We start from the raw sequence: 18,371 nt of genomic DNA, 5'->3' as shown, positions 1-18,371 counted from the left end.
TTGTATTAGTCAAAATAGTCTCTCTTATTATTGTCATATATGTCCTAATAAATACTTAGTCACATCTGTCTTTATATAAAAATAGTTGATATCAACATTGAAAGATTATTTTAATATCAAAGACTATTTGGATTAATGAATTACATAGTCATGTATATTATTTTGAAATTTCAATACACTAAATAACTATTCTTAAACTAACTAGACATTAAGGATTCAAAATGACTATTATTCCTATAAAATTTGTAGATGCAAAGGCTTTATACAAGTTTAACTATAAATTTCATCTACATATTTAAACATAAATTGTGATCAATGAATACCATATATATTTCAACATAAAGTTATGATTAATGAATAACATATATCTGAACCAATCCAATGAAAAATTGGTTGGTTCGGTTGGACTCAGTTGAATCAATATATATGCACTTCATCTAAAAATTAGAAGATACTATATATCTTCTAGCAAACTACACTTTTTAGTTAGAGAAAAAACCCACTTTTTCCTTTTGAAAACATTGTAAAGTTATAGCTGATTGTGTAATTTGAAAAATTTATGTTTATTTTCTAAATATTTTTTCTTTCTATTTGCTTCTCTCTCTACCTCTATTAATCCTGTTCTGGCTTTCTAGGAAAGAATTGTAGAAGTTGGTGCTTCGTTCTTATAGCATCATACAATCATTTTTAGAATTTTTCCTACATAACTGAGATTACATATTATTTTCTCTATACACTTGTTTTCAAATCTGTTAAAAATTAGATTATATAGAAGTTTAACAAAAGAAGAAAAAGAAATAGGAAGTAGTACATTAGAAATAGGAAGTCAGAAAATCTCTATACACTTGTTTTCAAATCTGTATTTTTTTTTCAAACACTCTAGATTTTTATGCTATTGAATGAAAAATATATAATACATAATGATTAAAAATAAAGGAATGCATTTCTTTTATAAAAAAAAACTTTACTGATATAGTGTAAAATAATGGTTGAGTTTGGATTTCATGTAATCAATTTTTAATGCAGAAAAAAATATATCCAAGCCAATAAAAGTCAAGTATCTTTACCAACGATGAATTTGTTGAAGTAATAAGAAATTTAGACTTCTTAAACACGTGGTTAGGGGTTCTATACATAACTTATGTATATAACAAAAAATATGATTGGGATGTGAGAACTTATCTTATATACCCCATATGTTTCATGGCGGAGATTAGTCATTGTTAAACAGTGAATGTTCTTTTGATATTAGGTGTGTTTGATTTGAATCCAAAATTGAATAAAAACTATCTAATTTAGTTACACTGTGTTTCCTTTAACGATGAAAAGGCAAAAAAAAAAAACACGTTCATCAAGAAGCTCCAAATAACTGCTTCGCAATTTTCACAATTTCGTTGTTTTGAAACACAATATTTCAACTAGGGATGTCAATGGTACCCATGGATGCGAATAGTATGATACCCGTCCCCGCCCTGTTGGATAAATATGGTACCCGTGTCCACCCCGTACGCTCATGGGTACCCACTATGCGGGTACCCGTGGGTATTGAGGGATCCATGGGTACCCATGGATTTTTGAATTTATTTATTTTTTTGTACAAATAAAAACTTTTTTTAATTACCAAAAGACTTCAACTTTTAAACATCCATACAAAATTTCATAAATCACATAATCCATAGATTATGTTTTATGACGTGAATGAAGTGGAAACGATAAACTTAATAAGATAAATTAAAAAAACAAAAAATAAAAATAGGTTATTAGTGAGGAATTTTAGATGGGCACTAAAATTTCCTTCAATAAGGTAATTACAACCACAAGTAATAATATAAGATATATAAGGATATTTTAGTAATTTACTTAATTTATTATAGGGTATGTGTACCCATGGGTATGGATACAATCAAATCCGTGTCCGTATCCATATAATAATGGGTAGTCAAATACCCGTGGATACTCGTTTAGCTACCCACCCTGTGCCCATAATGGATTTTACCCACGGACACCCGTGGACATGAGTATTTTTGTCACCCCTAATTTCAACGTGATGCAATTTAAATCCAAACAGACACTTAGTCTATATTTGCTATCACGATGAATATGACTAATCGTGATTTTTCAAAAACTTCACTTTATATCATTTGCAAAATTAAAACATGTCACCATGATTCTGACATGCCTATAGTAATATTAAACGAGTAAATAGGCAATTTCCCACTGAAATTGTAAATTTTGTCAATTTCCTCTCTGAAATTGCATAACATTAATCAATTTATCCAATCCGTCAAATTTTTTTGTTAGTAGCATTTGACTGTTTACGATTATGATCAAATACCCTCCTCCCCCTGAAATTTTGCACTTATGTGCAAAATGTCCCTTGAACTTGAAAAATTATATATTTTTTTCTTATCATTGACTTAAAAGATATTAAAGGCAAACAATTAACAATTATTGATCATATAAATCTTTATGGAATGTATGTTTATGCAGCTATTGGTCATATAAATCTTTATGGAAGGTATGTTAGTCTCATGTGTTTTAAATATATACATATGTTCTGTCGAAAAAAATATATATACATTTTTTTTACACAAGTTGGTAATTATGTTAGACTATGCAGTCATAAGAGTACACAAGTCTTTGATAATTATGTGTTCATAAAGAAAATTCATAAGTTAATATCTGCAGAAGGAAGAAGAAACAAGACTTAGGTTTGTGAATTTGCAACTTAATTAATGATATAAATTTTATAATGTAAGAAATGTCATATCTATTAGCTGCAACATATTAAATAGATTGTGTCACAGATCTTCTGCATGAAGCCGGTAGATCACATCGTCCTGCAAACTTTATGTGATAGATATCAATTTTCTGCTGCTATGACATTCTTGTCTTGGTTTATTTCAACAGCTTGATATCTTTTTAATGTTTGATTTTTAGTTTTACCTTCTTTGTAAAAAATTATCTTGCTCCTTGTTGATATATATGAAATATGAATGAAAAGGCTCCACAAGACAAAATCATTATTTCTTTGGCATATATTCATTCATGTTCTTGTGAATAAAATTTTGATGACAATAGGTACAATATACTACTTGAAGAAGTGAATGTATGATTTTTGATAAGGAAAAAACATATAAATTTTCAAATTTAGGGGACGTTTTACACATAAATGCAAAATTTCAAGGAAGTATTTGATCATAATCGTAAATAGTCAAATGTCACTAACAGAAAAATTTGACGGATGAAGTAAATTGATTAACGTTATGCAATTTCAAAAAAGTAATTGAAATTTTGTTAATTTTAAAAGGGTAATTAACGAAAATTACAGGAAAATTGACTATTTACTTAAACATACACTTATATGTGTTAGTCTAAAATATAAAATTTAGAGGTATGTTGTTAAAATATCTGTTAAGAATATTGAAATTAAATAAGTTTAAGAGGTGGAAAAGAGATTAGGCTTTACTAGTAGTAAGATTGAATTTAGAAAGAGAAAATCAAAACAAGTTTTAAGCGCGGCATTCTGACAATATTCCTTCCTCTGACGTACGACGACACTGTCTTCTCTACTCTTTCTGTTCACTCTCTCTCTCTCTCTCTTCATAGGCTTTCGTGTTCCTTTTCCATCCCATTAATTACATTAATGCTAATAAACGCATTTACTACCATTTTTTTTATGTTTTAACTTTTCTTTTTCTTTCTTTCTTTCTTTCATTGGGAAATGATATTTCAAACAAATCACATAGACTCTCTCTCTAACATTTATCACTCTCCTTGCTAAAGCTCAACTCAGCTAAGTTAAGCTAGGGTTTTCTTTTCCTCATACATTGATTGATCTTCATCTTTGCTCTGTCTTATTTAAGGTATGTTTCTCATTTTATTCATCCTTTTGCATTTTCTCTTTAAATTGATTTACTTTTGTACAACTTCAATGCATGCAACCCGCCTTTGATCTCTCTAAATGTTCATTGTTTTCCATGTTTTACGCCAAAGGTAGACAAAAACAAACTAAATAATCAATTATCTTTTCTTTTTGGAACTGTGAATCTACTTTCTTTTCAGCACCTTTCTTTTAAGTTGTTTTTGAAATGTCATTCATGTGTGATCTATGTAACTTGAAAAGGATGTATTTCCATGATGGTATTATCAAAGCCTATCTATCGGGCCACCCTCTATTTATGTACACGCAACAATCCCAATAGTGGTCTGTGTGACAGAGTGTAATGGGAAAAACCCAACTCCCACATAGAAAAAAGATAGGACTCTCGACTCTTGATAAGAGTTTATAAAGGGTCACAACCTTCGCCTTACAAATCGGATTTGTAAGTATGAGTTAAGCCCAATAGGTATGTATGTGATAACTTCACCATTAGATCACACTAACCATCACTAAATTAGATCGCATTAATGTCTTGTAATGGAAGTTGCTTTATTTTTGGCTTTTAGGCCTTTGATCAAGTTAAAAGGTTGTTTTCTTCGTTTCAATTTCTTGTTTTTTAGCTCATTTTTGTTAAGCAAAAACTCACTGTTGATTGGGTTGGTGCTACACTATTGTCTATTATTATTACTTTGGTCTGTTAGTTATCAATAGTACTCATTCTCTTTCTGTTTTGATGTGATTGTAGGTTTTAATCTAAATTCTTTGTAGTATTGGGCTGTGGCCTGGTTAGTTTGTTTTTGAAAGGTAAGGTGGTAAAGCATGGATTTTTTGAAGATAAAAAAATTTAGAAAATCTCAGAAAGCAGGTGTGGTAAAAGATTTGGTAGACAAGGCAGTGTCTGAGCCTGAGGAACCAAAGCCTAGCACTGGTGATCCTGATCAGTGTAAATCAGAAAATGCAGATTCTTGTGCTGATGCTGAGGACGATGATGATTTTATTACCAATGAGGTAAAGAGGAGGCTCAAGGAATTGAGAAGAAACAGTTTTATGGTGTTGATTCCTGAAGAAGATTCGTGTCTGGAGGAAGGGGAGGATGAAGAGGAAGAGGGAGAGACGGTACCAAATGAATGGAGGGATGTGGAGGCAGAAGGCCAGCAATGGTGGCGAGGCTTTGATGCTGTTTTTGAGAAGTACTGTGAAAGAATGTTATTCTTTGATCGGATGAATGTGCAGCATCTTGGTGAAATTGGAAAAGGTAGTTTTTTAGCTCTTGCTTCTTTTTTAGATGAAAGGGGAGGGTAATGAAAAAAGTAAAAAATTACAATAGAAGAAAAAATCCAGGATTTATTTTATGTTGGTAATGATAAAATCATTTTTAACCTACCCCATATTTAGATCTTTAAAGTGTCATTATATCCACTTTTTTTAATAACTTAATAAGTATCATGATATCCTATCAATCAGAAATTGATTTTCACAAGAGTTTTAATTATTATTCCTGCTACATGAGTTGCATGATGCTTAAACGGGTGCTGGCATTTTGAAACTTGGATGCTGCCTGGATTCTTTTCAGTTCATTAATAACTTCGAGGATAGGAGAGTTGTGCTTCATCATCCCAACACCAACATAATCCTGATTTTAATTGGAGTTTAGGGAGTTATGTTCCACAGTTTGAACATGCCTAATCTGAATATAATGTCAGTTTATCAAATGTGTTATAGTCGAAGATAGTTATCAACATTTTATCTTTTAACACATAAAAAATCCAGTTGCTAACAAAATGTACTATTTCTGTTATTTCCTGTCCACATTTATCAAATCTCATAATACGAAACATATTCTCTGTGTCAGGTTCACAGAACACTTCAACTCCATCTCCAAGATCTACATCAAAGAAGTTGGCATCTCCCCTTCGGTGTCTTTCCTTGAAAAAATTTGAAGGACCTGATGATGAGACTGAACATCTTCAAGAGCCTGAAAATATTCCCTACTTGGATATTGAAACGGCATATGTAGGTCAAATATGCTTGACTTGGGAGGCTCTTCATTGTCAATACTCTCATATGAGTTATAAGATATCATGGCAACATGAGAATCCTACCTGTTACAGCCGTAGCGCTCAGGAGTTTCAACAATTTCAGGTTCTATTGCAAAGGTTTATTGAAAATGAACCTTTTGAGCAGGGCCCTCGACCCGAAATTTATGCTCGCTCAAGGAACACTTTGCCTAAACTACTTCAGGTTCCAAATATACGAGGTGAATTTTCTGTAAATCATCTAAACTCATATGTGGCCTGCCCCATGGATGTTCCTGAAGTTATTAGTATAAAAGAAATATTGGTCATTTTGTAATGTAATTCTGCATTTATGTTTCTGATGTTTATGTTTGTATGATTAAGTGTTCCAGCTAATGAATGGATTCAGGTTCAGATCATGAAATAACAGATGAGTCAGACATCAGAGTTCTTGCTCCAGATCTTATCAGGATAATTGAAAACTCTATCCTTACCTTTCGTCTATTCCTGAAAAGGGACAAGAAAAAGTCAAGTGTTATCAACCTGTTTGGAAATCAGAATCAGCTCGCCACTCCTCTACAACAGGTTCAGTCTACTCTTGAGAAGGTAAATTCTGATTCTTTACCTTGTGATCCAACTTTGGAATTTTATATTATATATTCGTCAACATTTAAGCACACAGATATCTATTTAGCTTTTAGAATGTTACACTGCACTCCGTATTATTAATTCTAGTTATCTACATAAATTGCTATATGATTAACTTTTAAGGTTTGATCCAAATGGTTCTTCTTTAATATGCTTGTTCTAATGGTTAAATGCTAATCAGGCTTATTATCAGCAAATATATGTTAACTATTGGTTATACTTTGAGGATCTGAGAACCTTTTCTGCTTTTAATCCAAGTGCAGGACAGCTTATTTGGAGGGGGTTTCTTGTTTTGATGAAATAGAATTTGGTTTTATAGGTCTATCAATATTTAGTTCCTACTGCCCATGATCTAAAGTTTTATGCACTGCCATCTTTAGCAAATTCTGTTGTCCAGAATTTACTTTTCTATTGTTAAAGATGAAGTTGGAAGTTTAGCTATTTATTTTGATTTAGTGCTTGTCTTCATGGATAATCAGTTATTATTTGGTTAAGATATTGGGAACATTATTTTCATTTAAATGCAGAAAGTGGTGAAACTGAAGGAGCTAAGGAAGAAGGGTTGGAGAAAAAATTCTTGGCCCCAGAAGCATGAAGATGTTCAACTATTGCTTGGCCTTATTGACGCGAAAATCTTATCAAGGGTTCTAAGAATGACTAGGATGACTAGAGAACAGCTGTTTTGGTGTGAAGAAAAGATGAAAAAACTTGATTTATCAAATAATAGGTTAGAGAGGGATCCATGCCCCATTCTATTCCCTTGCTAATCGCAGTCTTTAGTTCTTTACGCTATGAATGATAAATGTTGCTGAAGCTGCTTGTTTAGGATGTCTAGGGAAGGTTTGTGGATTATGTGAGTATGACAGGGCATAGCAAGGCTTTTCTGCTATATCAAATGTATTATTGTTCTGTAATATTTGTGAGTTTCTAGGCTGTCTTTTTGTATAATTCTTAGTGTAACGTACATCATTATGGATTACTCTTGTTGGTTCTTAGACTTGTGATTTAGCTATGTTTGGAAAGTTAAAGAAACACGTTTGCGGCTATTTGCAGCTGCAGTTGTTAGTGTTGATAAAGACGCGTTAGAATTGCCTTTGGAATGTGAGAGATTAACTGTGTTTGGATACACATTTGAAAAATGGCAAGTATTAGCAGAAATGCTGTGCTTTGGCAGAGTGTTAACAGTCAAATTTGATTTAAAAACCATATTATCCAAGGGTTGTTTAAAGTTACAGGAGTCGCTTTCCCGTGTGATTTGTTGCAAGATTGGCTACACAGTTTGATTTATCATCATCCCTCTCTATAGTTTCTAAGCTAACTTGCTGCAAAATTTATGTAGTAACGTAATTTTGTAAGCAGAATGAGATTATTCTTAACACATAGTGGTTCACAAGCTATCACTGCTGGTGTCTTAATTAATACTATACCTACTTCTGTTGGATGATTTTCTTGAATGCATTGAATGATCATTAAGGGTCATACTAATTAGTGTTTGGAAATAAAAGACAACCTTTATGTGGAAAAGAACTCTTCACATTTTAACTATAGTACAATTGATTATATACTTTGCATAGTATATGAAAATTACACATGAGTGAAATACAAACAGGGTCAAATCAATCCTTGTAAACATAATAACATTATGGATGACAAAATTGAATATACAACTTTCATGGTAATATTTTCTGTTTTTTTTATTTTTATTTATCTTAGAACAATTGTTAGTATTTCATTTTGAATATACAACCTAACCAAGTCAAATAGATTAGAAGGTTAGGTTGCTCTCATTTTGAACAACTTGGTGGTCAAGATGAGACAACTAGATTTTTTCAATTCCCAATTCATAAGGCAAAGTTATCCATGCGAATCTACTACTTTTCCTCTTAAATTGTTAGATTAATATTTTACTCCTTTGGGCTTTGCCTTCTTTTGTACCATGACCTCCAACTCATTTATCGTAGTTCAAATCGGTTGAACTACTCAAACCCCCTTATATAAAAACAACTTATAACTAACTTATCGATATTTTATCTTTTGCAATAAAAAATAATGTTTATGGAAGCTGCTTATGAAGACAAATAATGTGTCTTTTTGGTGAATACAAGTATTGTGTTTTTATCTAAAACGTATCACATGATCACTTAAAAAAAAATGAAATTAAAAATATGATGAAGAAATAAAGTGTAAAATGTTGAAAAGAAGGGATTAAAATTGGAATTAAAATATTTGGTGTTCCTTTGACTAAGAAGAAAACAAAATTAGAAGAACCACGGCTTTTCGAAGAAGAAGAAGAAGAAGAAGAACGCTGGCGCTGGCGCTGTAGAGAGAATTGTTGTTGTAAACTTAGAAATAAGAAATTGTTGTTGTTGCAAAGTAGAAAGATATGATGAATAGTAACAGTAGCGAGGTAGTTGTTGTTGAAAGAAAAAGAATTGAAATTGGGAAAGCGATTATTGCGTTGGTATGCGGCACACTTGTTTACTATCATTGCGCTTTCAAGAATTCTGCTATTGTTTCTCTTTTCTCTGATGTCTTCATTGTTCTTCTTTGTTCTCTTGCCATTCTTGGTCTTCTCTTCCGTCAAATGACAATCCAGTATGTTTCTTCAATTCAATTCAATTCAATTCAATTCAATTCAATTATTAGGGTTTCATTCATTTCAATATTTCTTTAATTTCTACAATTTCAGAGTTCCTGTTGATCCTCTTGAGTGGCAAATTTCTCAAGATACAGCTAATACTATTGTTGCTTCTTTCGCCAATACTGTCGGTGCCGCTGAATCTGTTTTGAGGGTTGCTGCTACTGGTCATGACAAGAGACTCTTTTTTAAGGTTTCTATATCTATATCTATTATCTATATCTATTTCTAACTTCAAACTCATCTACCAATCATTACATTACATTACAGGTCATTCTTTGCCTTTATGCATTATCTGCTCTTGGAAGACTGGCTTTGGGTATTACTATCGCCTATGCTGGTTTGTACCTTTCTACTTTTTTATTTCATTCTTTTATCTAATCTTCTAGTAGAATTCTTGTTAGTTAGTTAGTTAGAACAACTTTGAAGTTTGCAGATTCAATAAAGCCTATTTTTTAGGGGGAGGGGGAGTTTGGTATTTCCAGGGATCAAACACTGGAGACTGGAATCATACTCCTTCAGGGTCAATAGAGCACCATTTTACCATTTTTTGTGTTTTTGTTTGTTTATGTTTACTTGAAACAAGACCTGCAATGTGGGTTTAATTTGGCTACAGTTTTGTTTACTAAGCTTAAAACTGAATGTAAAAACGTAATTTATATCTAATTATCTTTAGTATATGAAAATCCAGAGTTTACTTAAATATTTGAAAGTAATAATTCAAATAGACAAGCTTCTGATCAATAGGACTGGAGGTCAGAGCCCTTGTGTTTCCTTTCTAAGTTAGAATGACAAGGCTGCTTTGGCTTTCTAGTTTCGGTAAGAACATAATATTGGACATTACGAAAAGTTAAAGTACTCACCTAGTAAAATTAAAGGCCTGTTTGGATTGAGCTTATGCAAAACAACTTATGCAAATAAATAAGTTTTATTTATTATTCATAAGCTTGTTAAGGTAGTTTATGAAAAAACAACTTATGAAGATATATAAAATTCTATTTATTTTCATAAGCTCAATCCAAACAGGGCCTAATTCCATCCTATAATAGATAGGGGAAAGGTTTTAGAACAACAATCAATCGAATTTTAATTCTTTATGTTGAATAGAAATATTTGCATGTATGTTAGTCAATCTGCTTTTCCTTTTTCTTAAAAAACATAAATAGTTAGATGCTGGATCACTTTCATAGCATCTCTAGTGTTCACAAGTTTATTGTGGTGAATATTTATGATGTCTTGTATTGAGATTTAATTCCCCTAAAGTTAACAACTTACTTTAGAGTGAGCATTAACAACCATTTAAGAATAAATCAACAGATATTACACGCATATGTATAACTAATCATGAGTGTGATTGTGATGTATATCAAACCTTGATTTTTTTTTCTTTTCACTTCACTAACTATTTACTTTTGGAATGTCTAAACCATGTAATTGATGAGTTTTGAATGATGTTGAGGTCGCCGTTGATGTCATCAATTTTTATGAATCTCGCTTAGTGGTAGCTGTGATGAATAACAGTACATAACACAACGTTACCTGTATTGTTTGGAACAGTCTCTAAGAACTGTAAACATCCCACATTAATTAAAAAAAAAAGAATGAACTGAGTAAAATGGATCTTTCATGTTTATGACTTGATTTAAGTGGGTACAACGAAAAACATGTCCTTTTATCATCTATCAATAGGCCGGGAGCTTTACTATTTTCATTGTTTCCATGTTCAGCTGTCTGGGTTCAATGCTCATAATGGTTGTAGAGTATTACTAACATTTTGTTAATACAGGATTGTGCTTGTTTTGTCTTTACATGTTCGCGGAATGTTCTCAATCAATCAGCTCGTGTCTAGCTTGGTTCTTGGGAAGAAGGAATGATACTGGTGAAGAACAAGACACAATCATGTAACCTGTTCATTTTGTACATTTTTTTCTCTCATGGTTAGGGTGATTCTGTTGTTATATTAAAATAAAGCTTGTGAATAATATTGTGAATATAGCATTCCAAAAGAAACTATTAGGAGTAAACTTCCATTTTAATATCAAGGTTTTCAGAGAATGAATTGGTGGTCATCAAAAGATTGTTACATTTTATATAGTCAATTGAGTCTTACTATTTCAAAAGATACAATTTATTACAACCAAATCGATGTCGTGCAATGTTCAAATTTTTTTATCAATGGATTATTTTGATGTCATTAGTATATCAATGGACTACTTTGATGTTCTCTTAACAATTGAAGCAAAATAAATGGAGCAAAGCTGAACCCCTAAAAGATAATTCCCATTATTTGCAGTTTAAATGGACGAGAAGTTGAGAACCAATTACATCATATAAGAATAATGTTTTTCGCTTAAAATATCAATATTTTTGGACACAACATTGGTTGCATCACTGCCCCATGCTATTATCACACCAAAAGCAGAAAAGTTCACACAGATGGGGTTGTTATTACTGCAACAAAGAGAATGATGGAGCAGGAGGAATCTGGTGGTTTGAGTGCTCTTTGAGGAGGTTGAGTGAGTGTCTCGCTCTGTTTGAGAGGTATGCTTTCTTGGATATGTCATTGCTTAATCATACCGTCTGCTGCTGCAAGCAGTAGTGGAGGAGATCAATCGCAAGAAACCTTGTGGCATAATGAGATGGTGGCGCGGCTAAGATGAGCATTCATATAGTGTGGCGGCAGTGGCTTGCACACCACCGTGGAGCTAAGGGAGCGGGGAACCATCTTGTGCAGTAGTGACTCCACCGTGATGTGATCTTACTTAATCAAATGCTTTTTCTACTTTTTTGGAATGATAATCCAACACTTGAGATAAGTTATGTACAACACATTTTCTGGGTCAAAAGATTCAAGATTGGAAGAGAGCAACATCCAAGTCATACCACATCTACACAGAATCAGGGCAATGTCTCATGAGAAATACAAAATTACGAACCTCGATATGTGCTATTGCAAAAACTTGGTAGAGGGACTAATTTGACTACTTTAAAAAGTTTGTTTTAAATTATTGCAATGCAAATATAGGCATTTGGTATGCTTTAGGTGATAATCAATTTTTTTTTTCTTCTCACGTTCTTTTGTAAATGAAAACAGTCGTAGTCGTAAAATTTTGGTTGATTTCCGATGCTCAAAGACAACAACTATTGCCACAACAGGATGCATAATCTATTAGACAGGGTATGGTTCTAAAACTAAATCATGCATTGGTGCTGTAACTCAAAACATACATTCGCTTTGTAGTGAAAAAAAAAAAAAAAAAAAACAGAAAAAACAACGTACAGATTAGAATCGAATTAGATGCAACAGTATTAGTTATACATCTTACGAGTTATGCAGAATATATTCTCTCCATTGCAATTCTCTAGTGACAACATCTAAATCAAACATGAGAGAACAGATACAATTATAACGAAAAAAGAGAAAATTGAGTTCTATGGTTGAAACACTACAATTGAGAAAAAAATGGAGAATTCTAATGGAGAAAATCTATCCCTAGAGTAATGACGAGCGACAATAATTTATAATTAAAAATCAACTCATAGCTGAATTAAGAATCAACATGGCTAAATGATCATCATAAATACGTATTGAAGAATATGCTGATGCATTATACACAACATAACCTCTATTATTACTTTTTTTTTTGTTTCTTTATAATAACCTCTATTACTACTTAGATCTTCTGATTGTGTGCATTTATTTATATTCCCTAATTTTAACAAAATCATTGGACCATATATATATTTTTACTCAAGAGAGTCGGAAACATTATATGGTGAGAACCGATACAATTAGATTGCATATTGGAGTTATGAGGGAAAGAAACAGAAGTACATAAAACTCCTCCCTACTCATCCTTTCTCTTTTGATGAGGTCATCGCAAATCAAAATCGAAACCTCAAAATTACAAGCTCGGCTAACTACCTGGTTAGTAGGAGTGACCATTGTCATTGTGAAATAGTCATCCAATTTTTGAAACCCGGTATGAAGTTACAGTATTTCTTAATTTCAAAAAGATGAAAAACCCAGTCATCCTTATTAAGACTATAAGGAAATACCCTTCTGGACAACCAGTATGTCTTTCCATGCTTCATAAAACATCCAGGTGATTCCAGAGGATGGCATTACCTTTAAACAGCTTGCACCCCAACCTCTGTATAGACCCTTCAGACCTTCTTCTCGAATAACTTCCGACAATGCTGCTGCCATGTTTGGTGGGCACTTACCTTGTAATGCTCCGACCATCAGACGCTTTCTAGCTACCTCCAATGGAAAGCTAATTGTACTGGCAGTAAAACCTGGGTGTGCAAAAAAAATTCCATTAGCCTGAATCAATTTGTATCGCTGTGTACAAAAGTTTAGTTCACGTGTCGTATTGTATAGATATAAAGCTTAAAAAGGACACAAATGGCAAAGAAAAATATGCATAAAGAGAAACTTTGGAAAAATACATTGCCAAGTACACGTGTCGTATTGCATAGATATGAAGCTTAAAAAGGACACACATAAATGGCAAAGAAAAATATGCATAAAGAGAAACTTTGGAAAAATACATTGCCAAGTACATGGTATCACTATCCTGTCTCCATTCATCAGATATACGATTAAAACCAGTGCACCTTGACAATTTTTTTTAATCGGCAAATTTTATTAAGAGCAAAGCCTGCACAAGACGCGCAAAAGCTAGAAACAAACACCTTGACAAACTATGTCTCTGCCTTTGGGTTATAAAAACAGTCAGTAGGAGACGAGACAAAGCAAACAGCTGCTAGCAAAAAATTTCATAAATATAAATATTTCATGCCATCATATGGTTCCTACAATATGATTGGTTGATCGTGTACGGGACAGAGCAAACCAAAGAGCTGTAAACAAAGAGAAACATAGAGAATGTCTCACCTGATAGAGCTCCAATTATAAGCATCTCCGGACGATTTAAAGACTTCTTATTTTTGGTCAGGCAGTAAGATTTCTTTATTGTGTCATACATGAAATAATAACAGGTACTGTATGGAAGCATGCCAACAAGAGTAGGTGATAAACCAGCATAAAAAGCGCCGATACCACCATCTTTATAAATATTTCTAATTGCAGCACCCAAATTAGGGTATATTTCAGGACTTATAGTTAACCGATCCTGGAATAACAAATCCAAAGAGAATTAGGATTAAAAACGAGAGCAAAATAGAAGAAAGCCAAGTTCAATATCTTCGTGTCTTGGTCATTATTTTGTTTTTGGTATGATGTTTTGGTCATTATTAACTCAACGATACATAAGAGTACTCCCTCCGTTCCGTTCCTTAATAAATGTCGTTTGAAGTATTTATGTGGTTACTTTTTACCCTTGTCTCTCATTAATCATTTCTACCCTTACCTCTCATTAATTATTTGAGAAGTTTAAAGAGAAACTTATTATCGTACATCCACTCCTCAAAAGCTTATTTTATTGCCAAAGTAAAATTAATGACATATGTTGATACCTAATTGTTTCACTATAGAATAAATTAGTGTAGCATATTTTGTTGTTAACGTTCCTTTTTCTTTAGGACCTTAATGAGGAGAGAGATTAAATGGATGAAGCGGGAAAAGTGGAAGATGAGGGTAATAGGAACAATATTATTAGAAAATCTCATCCTTGATAACCGGTGAAAAATAATAAAAACGGCATACGTTAAGGAACGGAGGGAGTATATGATATCGATTGACGTCCAAAGACAATTTATACAATTTATTTATTTTGCATTTCTAATTCGTTATCTTAAACATTCAAATAAGATAGATACCTTCAAAACTTCTAGGGGATGGCATGCAAGTGTGCTAGCAATTCCTGCAGCTGCCCCAGCCACGGCAGTTGGTGAAATCCAAGATAAAGACAAGCTCAGATTGATGCAACCTATCTGCAACTTAGGAGATTCATTCTGTTCCCATTTCTCTTGCAGTGATGCCATCCCCCGTTTTGTCCACTCAAATGTACCAAACTCAATGGCTTGTGTGGGAACTATACGAATCATATTGATCATGTTTCCAGCCCACAATCCTTGCCATCCCTGCTGTTCTACAACCTGAACGAAACTACCTGCGATATTTCTCGACCCAACACCAACTACCATTCTTGTCCTGCATGTTGAAATAATAATGTAAAACATTCCACGAACGCATACAGCTAGTTGGCAACTTTGTTTGAATGTAAAATTGAAGCCTTACTTAGATTTTACATTATTTGTATCTTTATCCAATTACATAATTACATTCAGTTGTCAACCGTAGATAGCGGAAAATAAAACTTTGTTCAAGTTATCCTACGTTATAGTGGTACAGCGTAGAAAGAGATCCAAAAACATGCTCATGAATACCATCAATACTGGAGGGGTAGCAATGAAAGTGATAATAAATACAAAAGTTGTGGTCAATAAGGAAGGGATCAGTGTTGTTAATTGTGGATAGCGAAAAATTGCTGTTTGTTCAAACTCCGATGTGCTACAGAGTTACAGTACCGTGAAATAGCCACTATTTGACAATACTTTGTACTAAATAGCATATCGCGGAACAATGGCTAGCTACTGGTTCAAATTCTGCTATGTAATAGTGATATAGCTAGAGCATAGTTTCTATGAGACAACACTGGTAGGAGTTATCAAGACAAGTTGCAATAGTCACTATTTGAGAATACTTTGTACCAAATCACATACGGCTACTCTATAGGGCGGCTATTTGAAAAGATTGGATGGTTTATGTATAAATGTATATGATTAATACATTTGTAAAGGAACATAAACTATAAAACACAATATATAGTCCAGAAGACTGTCATGTACTACTCACTTGGACACTTCATAATTTAAATGGCCAAGGTTGATATTGTTAGTAATTGTTAGCATGATAAACCATGTTAATATATCTCTTCTCGGGTTGGAATCCAACCCTGACATGCAAAAACAGTGCTACAGTTCTACCAAAAAAAGTAATTGTTAGCATTAAGGTGGGAGTGGGAATCAAATTATGGAGCATGCAATAGAATACCTGATGGTTTCAAGAGGAGCAAGAATGGCTTTAGTCATAGCACCAGCTAGGGCGCCGCTCATAAACTCACGAACTTCTCTCTTATCTAAAAAATCCTGCACAACACAAAATAATAATAATTCAATTATTATTATGAATTAAGAAGAACAGAAATTGATGAAAATGAAAGTAGAGTATATATCATCGACCTGTGCTTGGTGAGGAAGTTGAAATCGAAAAGCGTTGGGAAGAATATCAACGTCTTTCAGGATGGCGTAAACATCACCAAACACACCATTGCTCTTTTGCTCGTGAGAGAGTGAAGAAGACGAAGAAGATGAAGAAAGGGTATTGGTTTTTGTGTTTGACGACATTCTTCTTCTTCTTCTTCTTTGTGTTTGTGTTTGGTTCGTTTTAGTTTCGAACAACAAAAGTAAAGTAAAGTAAAGTACAGAACAGAACAGAACAGAACAGGGTTTGGTCAATGTGAAACCCTAGAAGCCGTTTGATTCATCTCATCTCATCTCAATTGCATGTACTTACTTTTTCACTACCTTCCCCACGTGTATACAATGCACTAAACTAAATGTGCACGTGTATACAATGCAGTAAAACTCAATAACTAAACTAAGTGGTCCACTCTAAATAAATCACAAAAATATCCAATATCAACCAATTTGATGGTATAATGAACCTCATAATATTTTATATTATTTCATATTTTTCAATTATTTAAACAATTCAACTATATTTCTTTTAAATATCTATAACACTTAGCTAAAACTCTTAAATAGACCACAGTCTGTAACACTCGTCTAAAACTCTTAATGATAATGTTTATTGTTATGAATGAGAGAAAAAAACGAAACATAAGAATCAATCAAGGTCCACTGATTTTAACTCTTTATCCATCCTGATTTTCGTCAAAGACAAAGATCGTAATTTTAAATTTTTTAGATCAGTTCACGTGCACATTCTTGCCTTTCGTTTCAAAATTTCTTCGTATAATTTAGAAGTATTTAACTCTTAAATGGATCCCAAAATCTTCCAATATATTTCACATTTATAGTTTAAGATCATATTCTAATCTTAAGTTATTTTTTACACCCAAAAAAGTAGAAAAGAAACGTTTTCGTACATAGCCACAATGCTAGGTTCGACTACTATGCTTATAAGTGAAATAGTGGTAACACTGCAACATAGTGGTGTAGTTATTTGTAAAGACACTCTGAAAAACAACCGATATTGATACCCTCAGTACACAATTTTCACAATAACTTTTTTTAGGGGGATTTAAAAGAAAGTATTTTATGCTTTTCGACTACAATTTATTTTTTTACTTTTTGTGCAATTTCTAAAAAAAATATAGTTTTTCAAAATATCAAACAAAAGAAAGTAAAAATATTAATATATTTTTCTTGACAAATTTAAATTCCAAAACTTGAGAAACTCAAACTAATTTTTTTTTTTAGAATAAAATTTATTCTATAAAATTTAGAATTTGAGTTTTTTAAAAGTAATCACATCTCATCACATAAATATAAATATTTGAAAATTGTTAAGGGTAAAATCACGATTTCATATGTTTTATGGAGGGTAGGACGTCTAATTGTGGAGGCTGCATGGAAGATTTTTCATAGGTAGAGACTTAAAAGTCCAATTCATTAATTCAATAAGGCCCGTATTTGAGCTTCACCTGCACAAAAGACCATTCAATAATCTCCTCTGAAAATTGCTTTTTTCACAATGAATATTTCCTATTGACACAAATAAAATAGAGTAAATAGTCAGTTTTCCCCCTGAAATTGTAGGTTTCGTCAATTACCCCCCTGAAATTAACAAAACTTCAATTACCCCATTGAAATTGCATAACGTTTTTCCGTTAACTGTTTACGGTTATGATCAAATACCCCCCTAAAATTTTGCACTTATGTGCAAAATGTCCCTTAAACTTGAAAAATTTATATTTTTTTTTATCTTTGACTCAAGATATTAAAGGCAAACAAATTAACAACTATTGATCATATAAATATGTATGGAATGTATGTTTATGCAGCTATTGGTCATATAAATCTTGGATAATGATAAATAGTACGGGACGGTGAGCACGAAAATTAACGAAAGTAGTTATTGCTTGCCATTCAGCCATGTATTCCGTAAATTGGTTGTTTCAATACTTCTCATGTT

The 18,371-nt window shown here is 32.6% G+C and overlaps 3 protein-coding genes across 4 annotated transcripts; 2 read left to right on the top strand and 1 right to left on the bottom strand.

Moving 5' to 3' along the window:
• Positions 1 to 3,501: 3,501 nt before the first annotated feature.
• LOC25491165 (uncharacterized) lies at positions 3,502 to 7,622 on the top strand. Of its 2 annotated transcripts, none has more exons than XM_024781382.2 (5): positions 3,502 to 3,866; positions 4,629 to 5,138; positions 5,736 to 6,140; positions 6,314 to 6,504; positions 7,074 to 7,622. In XM_024781382.2, exons 2-5 carry the CDS (start codon positions 4,703 to 4,705, stop codon positions 7,311 to 7,313), a joined length of 1,272 nt encoding a protein of 423 aa, XP_024637150.1. In that variant the 5' UTR covers positions 3,502 to 3,866; positions 4,629 to 4,702; the 3' UTR covers positions 7,314 to 7,622. The 2 variants fall into 2 exon arrangements, with proteins under 2 accessions (XP_024637150.1, XP_013454490.1); XM_013599036.3 differs by having other exon boundaries at positions 3,505 to 3,866; positions 6,308 to 6,504.
• A 1,150-nt stretch (positions 7,623 to 8,772) lies between these two features.
• LOC25491164 (reticulon-like protein B22) lies at positions 8,773 to 11,326 on the top strand. The gene is made up of 4 exons (XM_013599035.3): positions 8,773 to 9,141; positions 9,236 to 9,377; positions 9,455 to 9,524; positions 10,971 to 11,326. The coding sequence occupies exons 1-4, from the start codon at positions 8,930 to 8,932 to the stop codon at positions 11,087 to 11,089; spliced, it is 543 nt and encodes a 180-aa protein (XP_013454489.1). The 5' UTR covers positions 8,773 to 8,929; the 3' UTR covers positions 11,090 to 11,326.
• A 1,586-nt stretch (positions 11,327 to 12,912) lies between these two features.
• Positions 12,913 to 16,674, bottom strand: LOC25491163 (probable mitochondrial adenine nucleotide transporter BTL1). The gene is made up of 5 exons (XM_013599033.3): positions 16,394 to 16,674; positions 16,206 to 16,300; positions 14,969 to 15,302; positions 14,085 to 14,322; positions 12,913 to 13,483 (listed from the first exon to the last, which is right to left on the bottom strand). The coding sequence occupies exons 1-5, from the start codon at positions 16,556 to 16,558 to the stop codon at positions 13,230 to 13,232; spliced, it is 1,086 nt and encodes a 361-aa protein (XP_013454487.1). The 5' UTR covers positions 16,559 to 16,674; the 3' UTR covers positions 12,913 to 13,229.
• Between the last annotated feature and the right edge of the window lie 1,697 nt (positions 16,675 to 18,371).

Source organism: Medicago truncatula, chromosome 4 (assembly GCF_003473485.1).
Source record: "Medicago truncatula cultivar Jemalong A17 chromosome 4, MtrunA17r5.0-ANR, whole genome shotgun sequence".
Taxonomy (NCBI): domain Eukaryota; kingdom Viridiplantae; phylum Streptophyta; class Magnoliopsida; order Fabales; family Fabaceae; genus Medicago; species Medicago truncatula.
Note: the sequence above shows the minus strand (reverse complement) of the source record. Positions and strands in the feature narration are given on the sequence as shown.